At 37.4% G+C, this 15,042-nt stretch overlaps 1 protein-coding gene across 2 annotated transcripts; it reads left to right on the forward strand.

The window, feature by feature from the left end:
* The first annotated feature begins 3,136 nt into the window (after positions 1–3,136).
* zgc:171929 (uncharacterized protein LOC100124596 homolog) lies at positions 3,137–11,382 on the forward strand. 2 transcript variants are annotated; one of them, XM_044140705.1, is made up of 4 exons: positions 3,137–3,311; positions 3,414–3,634; positions 8,067–8,256; positions 10,652–11,382. In XM_044140705.1, the coding sequence occupies exons 1-4, from the start codon at positions 3,212–3,214 to the stop codon at positions 10,972–10,974; spliced, it is 834 nt and encodes a 277-aa protein (XP_043996640.1). In that variant the 5' UTR covers positions 3,137–3,211; the 3' UTR covers positions 10,975–11,382. The 2 variants fall into 2 exon arrangements, with proteins under 2 accessions (XP_043996640.1, XP_043996641.1); XM_044140706.1 differs by lacking the exons at positions 3,137–3,311; positions 3,414–3,634 and adding an exon at positions 6,618–6,651.
* Positions 11,383–15,042: the final 3,660 nt, after the last annotated feature.

Genomic DNA, 15,042 nt, shown 5'->3' on the forward strand with positions numbered 1-15,042 from the left:
TATCTATCTATCTATCTATCTATCTATCTATCTATCTATCTATCTATCTATCTATCTATCTATCTATCTATCTATCTATCTATCTATCTATCTATCTATCTATCTATCTATCTATCTATCTATCTATCTATCTATCTATCTATCTATCTATCTATCTATCTATCTATCTATCTATCTATCTATCTATCTATCTATCTATCTATCTATCTATCTATCTATCTATCTATCTATCTATCTATCTATCTATCTATCTATCTATCTATCTATCTATCTATCTATCTATCTATCTATCTATCTATCTATCTATCTATCTATCTATCTATCTATCTATCTATCTATCTATCTATCTATCTATCTATCTAAAAGCTCAATAGGTATGAATCTTTTTCCTAAAATTTGTATAAAATGGTCCAAATGTTTGGCAGAAAGCAACTTATTGTACAATTGTAATTATGTTTTTTTGTTTGTTTTTTCTTTTACAGTTGTAATCTGGAGTCCAGTGAAAGAAACCAACATGCAAGGGTGTGGTTATCTACAAACATGGCTTTTGATGGCCTTTTGTGTGGTCATATTCATGTTCAGGCAGGCCATTTAAATAGAAAAGGTGAAGCCAATTACCCTTTCAGTCAGTTTGTCATAAACACTTTCTCTTCCTCATTATATAAAAATGTTGTTTTACTTCCATGTTTCTTTTCTTAGTAATGTAGTGGCATTAGACTGTGTCTATTTCCTCCCACAAAGAAGATAAGATTTCAGCCTGAAAGTGAGCTACAATAAGTTGCTGAAAAACAAAGTAACATTATCACTACATTTTCATGCTGGAGAACACACATAGCTATTTTGCATACAGTTAGAGCACAGCTCTGAAAGTGCAAGGATGCAGAGTCGAGTCAACGTTCTCTGGGAGACACTGTTGGAAATGCTAACAATAAAAGCAACTCCTGTCACTGGACAATCCCAGATTTATTATTAAAACATTTTGAGTAGTACACATGTTATGGTATTTATATTTATGATTAAATATTTCTATTCTTCCAACATTTAATTAACAAAAAATATAAGACTGGGTATCAATGGGTATTTCTTATACAGTAATAGATTTTATTTTTATTTTTCTAACTTCTTATTCTCTAATAGACATTATTTTGATTTACATTTACTGTACTTTATGTAATATTTACAGTATTTCAGTCTTCAGCCACAATTTGAAATACCAATAATTAGAATTAGCATCAAGGCATTTCTGATTCTGGATCCTTTTTTTTTTTCTTTTTTTTTTTTGCAATGAAGAAAATCTGACACGTCCTGTGTAGAAAGATAACAAATGGCACGGCATGAAAGCAATACAAAAGGGAGAATGTATTTTGTTGTCTATTATTATTGGACAACAAAATACTATGTAATGATTGGAAGAGCTCATCCACTTGGTTACAAAATGTTTTGTTTGACGGTGATATTTGCTTTAGTTTCATATTTGTATGTTTCGGGTTTACAGTCTGTTGGGAACAAAATGTGTCATTTTGAATGTCACTGAATAGGCCGGCGTGTTATCCGTTTTGGAAATGTGGAGTTGCTGCTGACTACAATTAAGAACAAACATAACAAAAGTACATTTTATTTAACTAGTGCTTTTCTTAACACTCAAAGATGCTTTACAGAAACAAAGTTGGTGACTTTACATGTCACCAGGGCCCCATTTCAGAAAGCAGTGTTAACAAGCCCTGAGTAAACTTAGCCAGATCTGTGATACTCAGGATTTTAAGTTTCTGAACAGGACATGCCAATTTGGTCACTGAATTACCAGCTGTAACAGCTGTAACTGTGTTGTGTCTCTTTAAGACAGCCTAAGTTATTGCTGTCACAAATATGTAAACACTGTTTACAATGTGGGAGAATCGTGCTGCTGAAGGATAGATGGACTGAAACGGACCTTGATACTCCCTTTATGGGTTATATGGACTCTGCTTTTTTGATGTTTGATTGTGAGGCTGCTTGCAGCTTTAATTATCTTTGGACTTATAGAGGAACAATCTAGAGTCAACAAACAGCTTAAGTTATTACAGCTCGGAACTAGGAAAAGGAAAAGTCTTACAATCTAAAAGAAAATCAGCTTTCTCCTTCCACATGTCCATGTTCTCCTGGACAAGGCACTGAAGCCCCAAGTTGGCCATCGACCTGAGTCTCGCTGTACAAATGTGTGCACTTGTGAGTTGACTATGTGAATGTGGCTCTAGCCCAGGGGTCTCAAACTCCAGTCCTCGAGGGCCGCAGTCCTGCAGTTTTTAGATGTGCCATAGGAAAAAAACACTGGAATGAAATGGCTTAATTACCTCCTCCTTGTGTAGACCAGTTCTCCAGAGCCTTAATTATTCTATTCAGGTGTGCTGCAGCAGAGGCACATCTAAAAGTTGCAGGACTGCAGCCCTCGAGGCCTGGAGTTTGAGACCCCTGATCTAGCCTAAAGCTCTTTGAGTGGAAAACTCAGTTCATTTAGAATTCTCATATGAATATGAAGAGTATTTCCACGAAGTCATTCATTCTTGGATATGTAGTCTTGTTAACACCTGTTTTAGTTGAACTGGTGCACAGCATCTGGCAGTAACCTAAATTACTGTCAGGCCCTTTCTTGAGTCTCCTTAAGTGATCAAATGATTTTTGTGAAAATAAGGTCCACCTCCTCTGCCTGTTAGCCACTAACAATACAGATTGTGGAGGAATATCCACTAGACAATTATCATGAGAAAAATCTGATTTACCTGTCAGTTAAGATTGTGGCTTCACTGTATTTGCTCCTGTTACTTAGACCGTGCCCTTCCTCTGAGACCAGGGCTTAGTCCAGAACTTCAATTTGCATGTCAAAAGCTACTTGAATGAGAAGCTCCCCGGATACTCAGTACCTGACATGCAAATCCATTGGAAGACCGGTTAAAATGGCGGATATGCACAGTCATCACAGGTGTATGACTGTCTACACAGAAAGTCTCCTGCAACAGCCTCCCACACCCACCCCTGCCATTCTCTCTCCACCATTCTGTCAAGAGAGAATGCAAATTTTTCCTGTGATTTTACTGGGATGTTTCACTTGCAGATTGTCTAGGAATAAAACTGTAGTTGTGAAGGGGGATATACATGTTAGTGAGTAACAGATCTCACCAGCTATTTCAATTTTCAACATCAGAGTGTACATTTTAAGAATAAACAAAAGAAAGAAATGCCAAGATCTTTTCTTGTGAAGAAAAAGCGCAGTGCCTGCGGTGCATGGCAATGGAAAGAACCAGAACAGCACCAATGGAAAGAGGACAATACTATACGTAAGATGCATATATTTTTGTTCTGATTTTATTGCAGTATGGATTTAACTTGGCTCAGTTGTTTAATTCTAAACAAATGTTTTCTTAAATCTTATTTTTCAGTGACAGAAAATACTATGGAGAAAATAATATTCAATCATGACATCCAACAGCCCCTCACAGGGAATCACTTAGAACAGATTGCAGGAAGTGGGACAACAGTGGAAGTTAGAGTCCCAGTATCTTCCACAGGATCAGGGGACCAAGGATCAGAAATCAGAAGCTGGTCAAAAATGGGGCCTTTCGGTTTTCCAGCCGCATTAGCTTCCATCGGCAGAGCAAAGGTATTGTCAGTCTTATTGTTTAAACCAACTTTTTGTTTTACCTTCACTGTATTAAGAATGTTGTCCTAACTAGCAAAAATTGAATAAGAACTTTTTGTTATTGGAAAAACATAAATGCACATTAAGAGAGAAAGAAATTTGAATCTATCAAAAAAGATCTTTGACATCCAAGTCAAATTTAAATGTGACAAAGGAACCAATCCCCATTTTAGCACTCTTGTAGTTAAGGACAAACTACAACATTTATGAAGTTGTTTGTCAGATTCAGATTCATTTACAAGCTCAGTCACGTCAATTAAATCACCAGTTCAATGTGAGGCTTTATACAAAAAAAACTAACTTTATTTTAGCACATTAACTGATCAAACCTTGGTTCATGTAAATTAAAAAGCCTGTGCTGTTATTTACATATCAGATGGTCAGAGGAAAACAGGCTCATGCCAGCAAGCTGGAGAATTCTCATTTACATGCAAAACCAGCATGGAGGCACAACTCAGAAGAAGGGTTCGGCTTTGAGCATTAGGAGTTCATCCATCCATCCATTTTCTGTTTACCCTTCGTCCCTAATGGGGTCAGGAGGGTTGCTGGTTCCTATCTCCAGCTGCGTTCCGGGCGAGAGGCGGGGTCACCCTGGACAGGTCACCAGTCTGACGCAGGCATTAGGAGTTCCTTTTTCTATTCTTACAAAACTTGAAAGAGTGTAAGAAAGAGATCCATTTCATTAGGACAGTGTATAACGTTTAACACTGTGTGGCAGCCAGCAGCACTACAACACTTTTTAGATTTAATTCAGTGCAACTAGGAAGAAGAAAACACTGAAAGCCAACATGCTGCATCTACTAAGATTTTTTTTGTTTACAGCACAAAATTAACATGGCCAGAAAAAGTTGGTGATACAGTCACTTGACTAGTAATTAAGTTGTCAGTAAATCTGGAAACCACTGGCATTTACATACCAAGCTCCTATTTACTTAGAAGCTTAATGACTCTCCCAAAGAATGTACCATACAGATAAATAAAGTGTTAAATAAACTCCACAGCTGTTTAGCTGCTAAACAGAGACAAACACAAGGTAATGCTAAGAGAAGGTTGGGAGAGGCTGCAAAAGACTTACGGTAAGACTGTGGCAGAATTTCATAACTCAGTAGAACTGCCACCCTAGCCATGCAGCCAGCACTACAGGGGAGATCAAAGTATTCTCTGTTCATGTTGTTTAATGGCCCAGTCAAAGTCCAGACATACCAGGCACGTGCAGAGGGGGGGGGGGGGGCGAAGGGGGTTTGAGCCCCTGCCCTTTTTATCCGTGATGCCCCTAATGCCCTTTTTTAAAAAAAAAAAAATTTTCAAAAAAAAATTTTTTTTAAATGTTTTATTTCTAATCTGTATGTCAGAAGCCTGTTTGTGCCCCTCAGCAATAATATTTTGCTAAATATAAGTTAGCAAAATAAACTAATCTGGCTGCCCTCAGTCTAATAATGACTCCCAGAGCCTCCATGTTGTTCACACACCGGGTCCATGGTGAGGAGGAGGGGGAGGATCTGTGTCCTCTAACTATCAAATTATGGGCAAGAATATTTTTTATACATTGGTTTGTGAATAAAAACGTAGGTCTGATGTTGACGTTAAAAAAACTGTATATTTTTATAATCGTTCTTGCAATAGAGGGACAAAATCCGCCTCGTCCCTAAACACAGAAATACTTCAGCTGCAGAGAAAACTTCTGACTTTAACTTCATCATTCTGCTAAAAGCCTGATTCACTGCAGGCAGCTTGAGTCGGTCCACCGCAAGTCACAACGCAGCTCAAAGCCCCAGTACCCCCCGTTACCCCCCGTTACCACCCGGTACCCCCCGGGTGGTACCACCTGCTGACTGTTTGCTCTGCTTCTCCTTAACGTTTCTACCAGGCGGTTTAAAGCCGCTGCTGACGGGATCTGGGCTGGAGGTTCGCGGCTGTAGAAGTTATTGCAGAACCTCAAGTGTTAAAGTAAGATTCGGCCCAGAGCATTTGGGCTGAATTCACAAAATAAACATCAGAGAAAATATTGTAGCAATAACTAGAACCGCAGCAAAAAGCCAAACATGCCACAATGAAATGAATCAAAATGTCTCCAAAGCATCGGGGGACTGACAGGGGGATTCCAGGTAGATTCCAGAGATGTGCTTTGCAGCAGCTGCTCATGCAGGGCCGGCCCAAGGTAATATGGGGCCTTAGACAGAACCCCCCTCCCTCCAGAACCATCCTACTAAGAACCTCAGCATCACTAACATGTTTAAATATTGATAAGGTGAATCTGTGAGAGGGAGACCAGGTTTATTGGCAGAGTTTAAAATCAATCACTGATTATTGGTTATTTGCTATGATGTATTTGTGAACAAACCCAATTCAAACACAAAGATTACACCATATTGTAGCCATGGTAACAACAATCAAACTATCAAGATGATTCTTTAAACTTTTACAAAGTAAACTTCCTAATAAAATCCTAAATGTACTATTTATTTTTCTCAGCTGAATGCATTAAATAAAATTTTGAAACGTTGTTATTCTCTATAAATGATGCTACAGGTTTAGATCTATGGCCTGTCTTACAATTTCTAGGGGCCCCTGAGTGTCTGGAGGTCCCTGAATGGCCCCAACCAGCAGTTACTGAGTTTTCTTTGCCTTGACATTCCAATCTTATTATTCTAGATTTCAGAATTGCTAACATCAAACTATTATACAGAGTTAACCCCTTTGAGCTTATTGGATCTATAAATCAGTCTGCAGTCAGGTTGTTCTAGAGCAGGGATGGGCAATCCTAGTCCTCGAGGGCCGGTCTCCTGCAACTTTTAGATGTGTCTCTACTTCCACATACCTGAGTCAAATAATGAGGTCATTAGCAGGACTCTGAAGAACCTGACTGCACTTGGGAGGTGATTCAGCTGTTGGATTCAGGTGTGTTGGACCAGGGAGACATTTAAGAGTTGCAGGACACCAGCCCTCGAGGACCAGGATTGCCCATCCCTGTTCTAGAGGTTAAATAGATATTATTAGGGCTTAATTAGTAAAATGGCAGCAAATTAGCTTATTTCATAACTTTATAACCAGAGACTTTCTCTCCTCTGGTCTGTTTAACAGCCACAATCTCAGATCAACTCAGACCTCCAGGACTGTCAGCAGCAGAAACAGAAACTTTATACCTGTTGGGGAAAATATAGATTATATTTGCTTCGCATTTCCCCGGATGATGGCAATGATATAGTAGGATCCAGTTAGATTATTGATTAATATGGGTTGTTGCTATATTGTTGTACTGAGTTTTTGTTCAATGTGCCCCTTTTTTAAATTTGAGCCCCTGCCCCTCCAAAGGTCTCTGCACGGCCCTGAGACATACAGTACATCCAAGTGAGAATCTTTGGCCAGATGTTTGTATGACTCGCATGCATGGCTTTTTTCCTACTTAATGTGTTGGCCTATCACAAAATTAGCATAGATACCCTAACCCTGTAACCTGACTAAATTCAAATTTGTCAAGTTACTAAAACCTTGCAGGGTTTCCTCCAGAAAACCTATTGAGCCCAGTGGTCGGGGCATCGAGGTGGTCCACCGGGGTTTTGTATTTAGAAGATGTTATGTTGACAGGAAATGGAAAAATATTACTGGTTATGTTATGTTATTGGGAAAACATTGTCAGTGAAATGCTATCTAAACCCACAACTATAAAGTCTTAAAAACAATAAATAATAATAAAAAATACAATTAAAATGAATATTAATTATTTGCACTTCTGTTTAATCCAAATTAGGTCAGTGGCTCCATGTGGCCCTCCAGGGCTTTAGGGACCAATAAATGCTAATATTTTAACACAAATTGCAGAGATATAAATGTAACATTTGTTTATTGAGAATATCAATGCTGCTAAATTTGAACATTTAAATGTAAGATTTTAAGGAGCTTTCAAGTTTCCTTTGTAAAAGTTCAAAGAACAATATTCATAATTAGATTGTTTTGTCACCATACCTACAGTCTGATGCTATGAGTTTAATCTTTGAGTTTGAGATCTGTTTGTTCACAAATACAAATTAGTAAACTGGAATTATAACTTATTTCTTTTTAGGTTATCCAATTAAACTAGTCCCAGATTTCACTAAATCTAACAAAGAATCTGTTTTTAGAAGCAAGAAGGGCCCCTAAGCTAGATTTTGCTCAAGGCCTGATACAACCTTGGACAGGTGTTCTTTCTAAATACATCAACTATAAACCTATTTTCTCTAAATCCATGTTTAATGAATAAATCTGCTCCACCAGTGAAACGCGCAGAAAACAGAGACCTTTGCAATCACTATACAGTAAAACTCAATGGAATATAGTTCCAATTCTTCATAATAACAGAAAATGAATCCTGTAAATGTCTGTAATCAACTTTCTTAAATGAGTGTTTCTCTTGCAGGCCCGCCCTCGCAGTACGCCTGTGTCGGGTGATTTTGGGTGCTCACTGTGCCACAAAATCTTTCCCCTGCAGCGCATGTTGACACGCCACCTCAAATGCCACAGTCTTGTAAAGAGACACCCCTGTCGATTCTGTGGCAAAGGATTCAATGACACCTTTGACCTCAAGAGGCACATGCGAACACACACAGGTTAGAGATGTCAATTGCTTATATAAATATAATTTATGTTCTCTTCACACAGAATGAGAAAATATGTAGGAAAGTTATAGAACATATGGTTCACCGTCTGGAGTTCACAGCTTCAAATAACGATGAAACAGAAGACCAATTAAAGAAAACAGTTATATTAAAACATCCAGATTTTGTAACATTTGTTGTATTGGTAAATTTTCCTTTTTGTGATGACGTGAAAGGGATGAAGCTTGAATAAATGCTGATAATTTAATCCTTGCTCAATGCAGTTTTATTTTTTAACTTCAGACTTTGCTCACCTCTCATCATCAAAGGGGGAGTTTGTGTGTAACATCAAATTCTTGGGCATCCACATGACCTCTGACCTGTCTTTGTCACACATGTCTTTTCTGGAGAAGAAGGACCAACAAAGACTCTTCTTCTTCAGGAAAGTGTTGAACTCTACCCTCAGCTGCTCAGAAACATTTACAGAGTTGTAATTGAGAACATCCTCTGTCACAATATGACTTTGTGATACTGCAGCTGCAAAATTGCCTCTGGCATATATAAAAAAATAGTTTAAATTTATTTTTCCAAATATTCTTCAGAAAAGACATCCAACATCAACTCTCAAAAATATCCCAAAATAATTCAACTAAAGCGTACCTAACTCAGGATACCAAACCAAAAACTGACTTCACACAATGAACACACAGGGGAATTTAAACACAAAGGTTAGCCTACACAAACGAGGAGGGATGGGAGATGAGACAAAGACAAACAATGTATAAACATAAACAACTAATTTAAACCAACATATTTTGACTACAACACAACTGTAAAAACAAAACAGCCCAACACCAACAATGTTTAAGGAATTATGCTATTAATAGAGAGGCAGGTTCTTTAACATCAGGTCTCCTGCTTCCAGCAGCCTGATGGTTTGTTCCACTTCCTGGTTTGTCTTTCAAACAGTCTTCTCCCTCAGCCAGTCCTTTAAACTCAGCAAAACAAAGCAGTTAATAATTAAAATAAACAAAAGGTGTGTACTAAATGTGTGCACCCATAACAGTAAACAACCTAATGCAATAAACACAAAAGAGTGAAATTATAAATACATTGTGTGAACACATTTAAATAAATACTAACACTGGGGAAGAGATGGAGGAACCTCCTCACTCTCCAACTGAGGGAGAGCTTTAAGCAAATTCAGGAGTGCTGGACAGGGGATGGAGGAAAAGTCGCAAGCTTGGAGCTCGTTAAATCTGGACACTGTCCTAAGTTAACTAAGATGCAACTTTTTGGTTGACAAGATAAATCACATTATTATTGGAACTCTATATTCTAGATTTTTGCTGCAAAATGTCTATCTGACCTTTTTGGGGGAAATTCACAAGTTAATTTTGTGAAAAAGTTATGCACAAACTACATTTGAAAATCAAGGTCAAGAAAGAACTTTTTCAAATTATCACAGCCTTTTTTTTCTGGATCAGATGCTATAGTCCTGTATGATATGGAATCCATTCATTGATGGTTATGTTTCTAGGAATCATTGTACTATCTTCTATAGTCCACAGTGTGCATTGATAACCCTCAGATTGAGGAGAAGAAATATTTTACGACCCAGTATAACACTCACGATGTGATTACAGTTAATAGAACAGACAATAAGACCAGTACCAGGTTCGGCGACGCCAGAAGTGAAATGTATAGGTGTATTAATGACCACAGACCAGAAAATAAGTTTAAACTGCCAGCTTATTATTTGTTAAAAAAAAAAAAAAGAACACAACAATATTACAAACAGTTGAAATACAAGGACAGAAAATTCAATCTAAAATAGTTTTCCTGTTTCTTTCAGAATATTTTATTTAATCCCTGTTTTGAAATTTAATCCTAATGTCAGGTATTAAAGGATACTATTTATTCAACCAAGGTTATTTAATTTCCAGTTAATACTGCTAATGTACTTTGATTTAGTTTTTTATCTTTTAAGTCTATTTGAGTTACTTAGTATTTTTTCAAGAGGATAAGTTTTTAATTTCCTATTTTAATCATTTCTTGTTTCTATTTTAAACCCAACAGAAATGTTTACATTTCATCATACACTGTAATAATGAATATTGAATGTGGTTTAAAAAAAAAAACAAAACAAAAGGAAAAACAATAAAACGCAACAGAAACAATCCAGATCGAATAACCTGTGCTTCAAATCAACGTCTGTAATTATTATTTTTTATATTCTTAACTATTTTAAAACCTATTTATTCTCTAGTTATTCATTTATTAATCTCCTATTCATGCATTTTATAGCTATTTTTATGAAAAGGCTTTTATTTAGTGAGGGCTATGTTAACGTGGGTTACACTAACTTACTACTACTTTTTATTCTTTATTCTCCTCCCTTCTGCAGGTATCCGTCCCTACAAATGTGAGCTGTGTGAGAAAGCTTTCACACAACGTTGCTCGCTGGAGTCCCATATGAGAAAGATTCACGGTGTTCACCAGCACTATGCATACCGGCAAAGACGCTCTAAGATCTTTGTATGTGAGGACTGTGGCTATACCTCTAGTCGGCCTGATGAGTACTTCCTTCATGTGAGGCAACACCATCCAACCAGTCCTGCGCTCCGTCGCTACTATCGCCGACAGGCCCATGAGAACAGCTCACTTTCATCAGCAAATTCTAAACTCAACCCTTATCTCTTGTACTCAGCTCAGAATTACTATATGTAGAGTTCATTGCATTTCTTGAGTCATGTGAAAACCAATATTTAATCTGCATTTATTACAAGGTATTTCACTGCCATTCATTAAGAAATACTGGATTGGATTAAACGTTTCATTGTGCAGCATTTAGAAAATCTATTTCCTCTAATATTAAACAATCTTTGGTGTCAACAGTCATGCTATGCTTTGAGTCGATATTTTCTGTCAAGAATTAAAAAAAAGATGTCCTACAAATACCAATTATTTTACTCAGTTATAACTCTTTTCTTTCTTGAAAAATAGTTTTAAGGTATTTGAGGATAAACTGAACCTTATCCTCCCCTGCTGATAGTCTAAACATTAAAGTAAAAGAATCAGGAGAAAGTCAGTTAAGTACTAGATAAATATTGGTATACAAAGGTAAGGTATAGATTAGTGGTGTGTAGTAAATAATATATTTAATACATGTGTTTTATGTACTTCCATTGGTAACAAATACATACATTTTGTAACAACATTGTGCTAGTTGTCCTTTATTGTTGTTCTGATGTTCTGCAAATTATTTACTGTTATTAAATTTATGGACAAGTTTAATTTAATTTTAGCATTTAATTTATGCTAAAATTTATTGTTTTCAATACTAATTGTTAAAACTTAAGCTTTATGCAGTTCATATTGTTGATGAAATGTATAACTTTAAGTATAATTTAAAGTTCTCAGAACTTTATGTTAAATATCACCTGAAGTGATATTAGTAATTTGATATTAGTAGAGTTCTATCACTGAGAACCCTCATTTGGGATCCCAGTGATAGAGCTGGCCATATTGAAAGGTTTTTAGTTCTCAAAGCAGCTTCCTGAGTTCAGTTCCCAGCTCTGGATCATTTACTGCAGGTCTTCCATCTGCTTTTCCTATTTTCTTTTCTCTCAGGTTAAATAAATGAAACTAGTGCCACAAAATCTTTAAATAATAAATATTTTCTAATTTCTTACCTGACCTCTGTTCAGTTCAATTTATTGTATTGATATAGCTCTGTATTAAAGTATTCTAAAGGAGTAATCCACTGAATCTCATTTGGTAAAATTTCACAATCGTCTTTGAATGGCCGCTGATGAATGAAAATGTTCTGTGTTGGTCCTGCTGGACCTCAGTGCCGCCTTTGATATTGTTGACCATGCAACTGTGCTGAACAAGCTGAATGTTCTGTCTGGTATCCTTGGCTCTGCATTGGGCTGGTTATCATCTTATCTAACTAATAGAAAATTCCACATTAACCCTCTAAGATATTGTATTGTATCAAAAGATGACTTCACCAGGTCAAGAAGGACTCATTTACGCATCGTAAATGAGTCCTTCTTGACCTGGTGAAGTCATCTTTTGATACAATACAATATCTTTGTAATGAAAAGTTTTCATCACATCATATTCCAGGTATTCCTCAAAAAATATGTTATTGATATCATGTGTTACGGCCCAAGGCCTTTCCTTTGGGTTGAAATCCCTATTTTGGAGCTTCTGATTGGTTCTGATTGGAAGTGGAGGCAGCTGGCCAGTGTCTTTTGGAGCAGTGTTCTAGAGAACAACTGGTGAAAATTGCTGAGCACTATAAAATAAGTGTTGGTGATAAACGGTTGAAAGAAAATGTTAAAGCAATTTTAAGGGAAAACCTAATTGAAATGGGTGTTTTGTCTTTGCCTTCAAGACCTGAAGATTTGGATTCTCAGGTTTTAGAGCCCAAATTTTTTAATTTTGAACAACAAAAAGAAATGTTAAGATTAAGAATGCAATTGGAAAGGGAAAAAAAGAGTTGGCTTTGGAGAATTTACGACAGCAAGCAGATTTGGAAAAGGTTCTTTCTTTGGAAAAGATAAGACAGGAAACTGACTTAGCAAAAATAACGCTAGAAAGTGAGAAATTAAATCTGATGAAAGAAGGCAAATTGTCTGTGGAATCTGGTGTTATGGACTCAAAATGTAAAGCCTCGGATGTTTTAAGTGACTTGCGTTTGGTGCCTAAGTTTAGTGAAAAGGATGTTGAAATTTTTTTCACTTTGTTTGAAAGGGTTGCAGAGACAAGAGACTGGTCTGATTCAGACCGCATAGTTTTGCTTCAGTGTGTTTTGGTTGGTCGTGCTCAAGAAGCTTTCTCCATGTTGAGCTTAAATGATGGCCAGGATTATACCAAGGTTAAAGCTGCAATACTGAAAGCATATGAATTAGTCCCTGAAGCATATAGACAAAAGTTTAGAAACTGGAAAAAGGTGACAAAACTTATGTAGAGTTTGCAAGGGATTTGGAGGTTAATTTCAATAGATGGTGCACTTCCTCTGACATTAAAACGCTTGGTGAACTCTGTAACTTAATGGTTCTGGAACAATTTAAGAACTCTGTTTCTGAACGTATTGCAGTGTACATTAATGAACAGAAGGTAAAAACTGTATCAGAAGCGGCAGTGTTGGCTGATGATTTCGTCTTGACACACGGAGATGCTGTTGGTGAGCACACAGCTTGGATGAGTGCGTCAAACTGGCGTTCAACACGTTCTGGTTCTTTTTCAGACCGCAGTAACCGTGATCTGGACAAAATTTGTAATTATTGTCACAGAAAAGGTCATTTGAAGAAAGACTGTGCTTTGCTGAAATCTAGAAATAAAAATGGAACTCAGGTTAAACCAGCAGCACTTGCTGCATCAGTTTCTTTAAATGTTTCCAACAAAATGATTGAAGTGCCAATTGCTGAAAAACCTGATTTGAGTTCTTATAAACCATTTCTTATGGAAGGACAAGTTTCTTTAGTTGGGAGTGACGTCAGAGTGCCAGTTACCATCTTAAGAGATACTGGTGCATACGATTCATTCATTCTGTCATCAGTTTTGTCTTTTTCAGATAAGTCTGACACTGGATTATCTATACCTGTGTTGGGTATGGGCATGTCTGTGTTTTGTGTTCCAGTACATAAGCTCATGCTTCATTCAGAGTTGTTTGATGGGGAAGTAAGGATGGGTGTTCGACCTGCGCTGCCTGTGGTTGGTGTCACAGTGATACTGGGGAACAATATAGCTGGAGGAAAAGTCTGGCCTGATCAACCAGAGTCTCCAATTGTTGTTCCAGTGCCTTTGATCAGCAGTGGTCCTGACGACAATGAAAAATCACACCCTGAAGTTTTTCAAGCATGTGCGGTGACACGGGCAATGAAAGCATCCAGTGATGTACATCAGGATGAAGACTTTGGAGAAGATAAACAGACGTCCTCTTTTTGTTTTTCTAATATTCCTTTGTCTATTCCACAGAATGATCTGGTGCAGGAGCAAAGATCTGACCCTACAATACAGCACTTGTTTCAGTCTGCATTACCTGGTGAGGAGATGCAGAGTTATGCTCATGGATACTTTGTTGAAAACAAGGTATTGTTAAGGAAGTGGATGCCATGTGGTGACAATGCTATTGGGGAGCCAGTTTATCAGGTTGTGCATAAATAAATAAGTGCAAGTTTGTACAGATTGGGGTACAGTGACCGATGATTAGCCCAGTATTCCAGGGGGTTCTCCAGCCTGCATATGTTTGCCTCTGACAGGTAGCGCTGGACCTCTATGGTGGCATCTGCTGACACATTTTGAGTCCTGTTTGCCTCCATGACACTAGTGTCCAACCTTTGCCAAAGTCACTTACATAAATGGAAACCACAGGTCAAGTTAGTAAGTGTTGTAATAGGAATAAGTAATCTCAAAATGTAATATAAAAGATAACCTCCAGTGAATTCTTGAGAGGTAGAAGCCTGGGGAATCTCGTGAGTGTTCTCTTCTGTGTTCCTTTACAGAAAATAATAAACAGTGAAAAATACAGTTCCTCATAAGCAAACCTAATGCATCTGCAAATGTTCAGTTCACCTTACCTTGTTAGGGCTTATCAAATCGAAATGATCCCACATAGGGGAAATCCTCCTCTTTCTCGCTGGCTCCATCCTACTCCTATCCTGTCCTCGCGCTCCTAAATCTCCTATCTATCTATCTCTCTCCTAAACTCTCCAAACACCAAACTAACTGTCTCAAACGAAATAACCACTATCCAAACTCTGCTATCCAAACTATCAAAACTCT

Source organism: Gambusia affinis, linkage group LG15, assembly GCF_019740435.1.
Source record: "Gambusia affinis linkage group LG15, SWU_Gaff_1.0, whole genome shotgun sequence".
Classification (NCBI taxonomy): Eukaryota; Metazoa; Chordata; class Actinopteri; order Cyprinodontiformes; family Poeciliidae; genus Gambusia; species Gambusia affinis.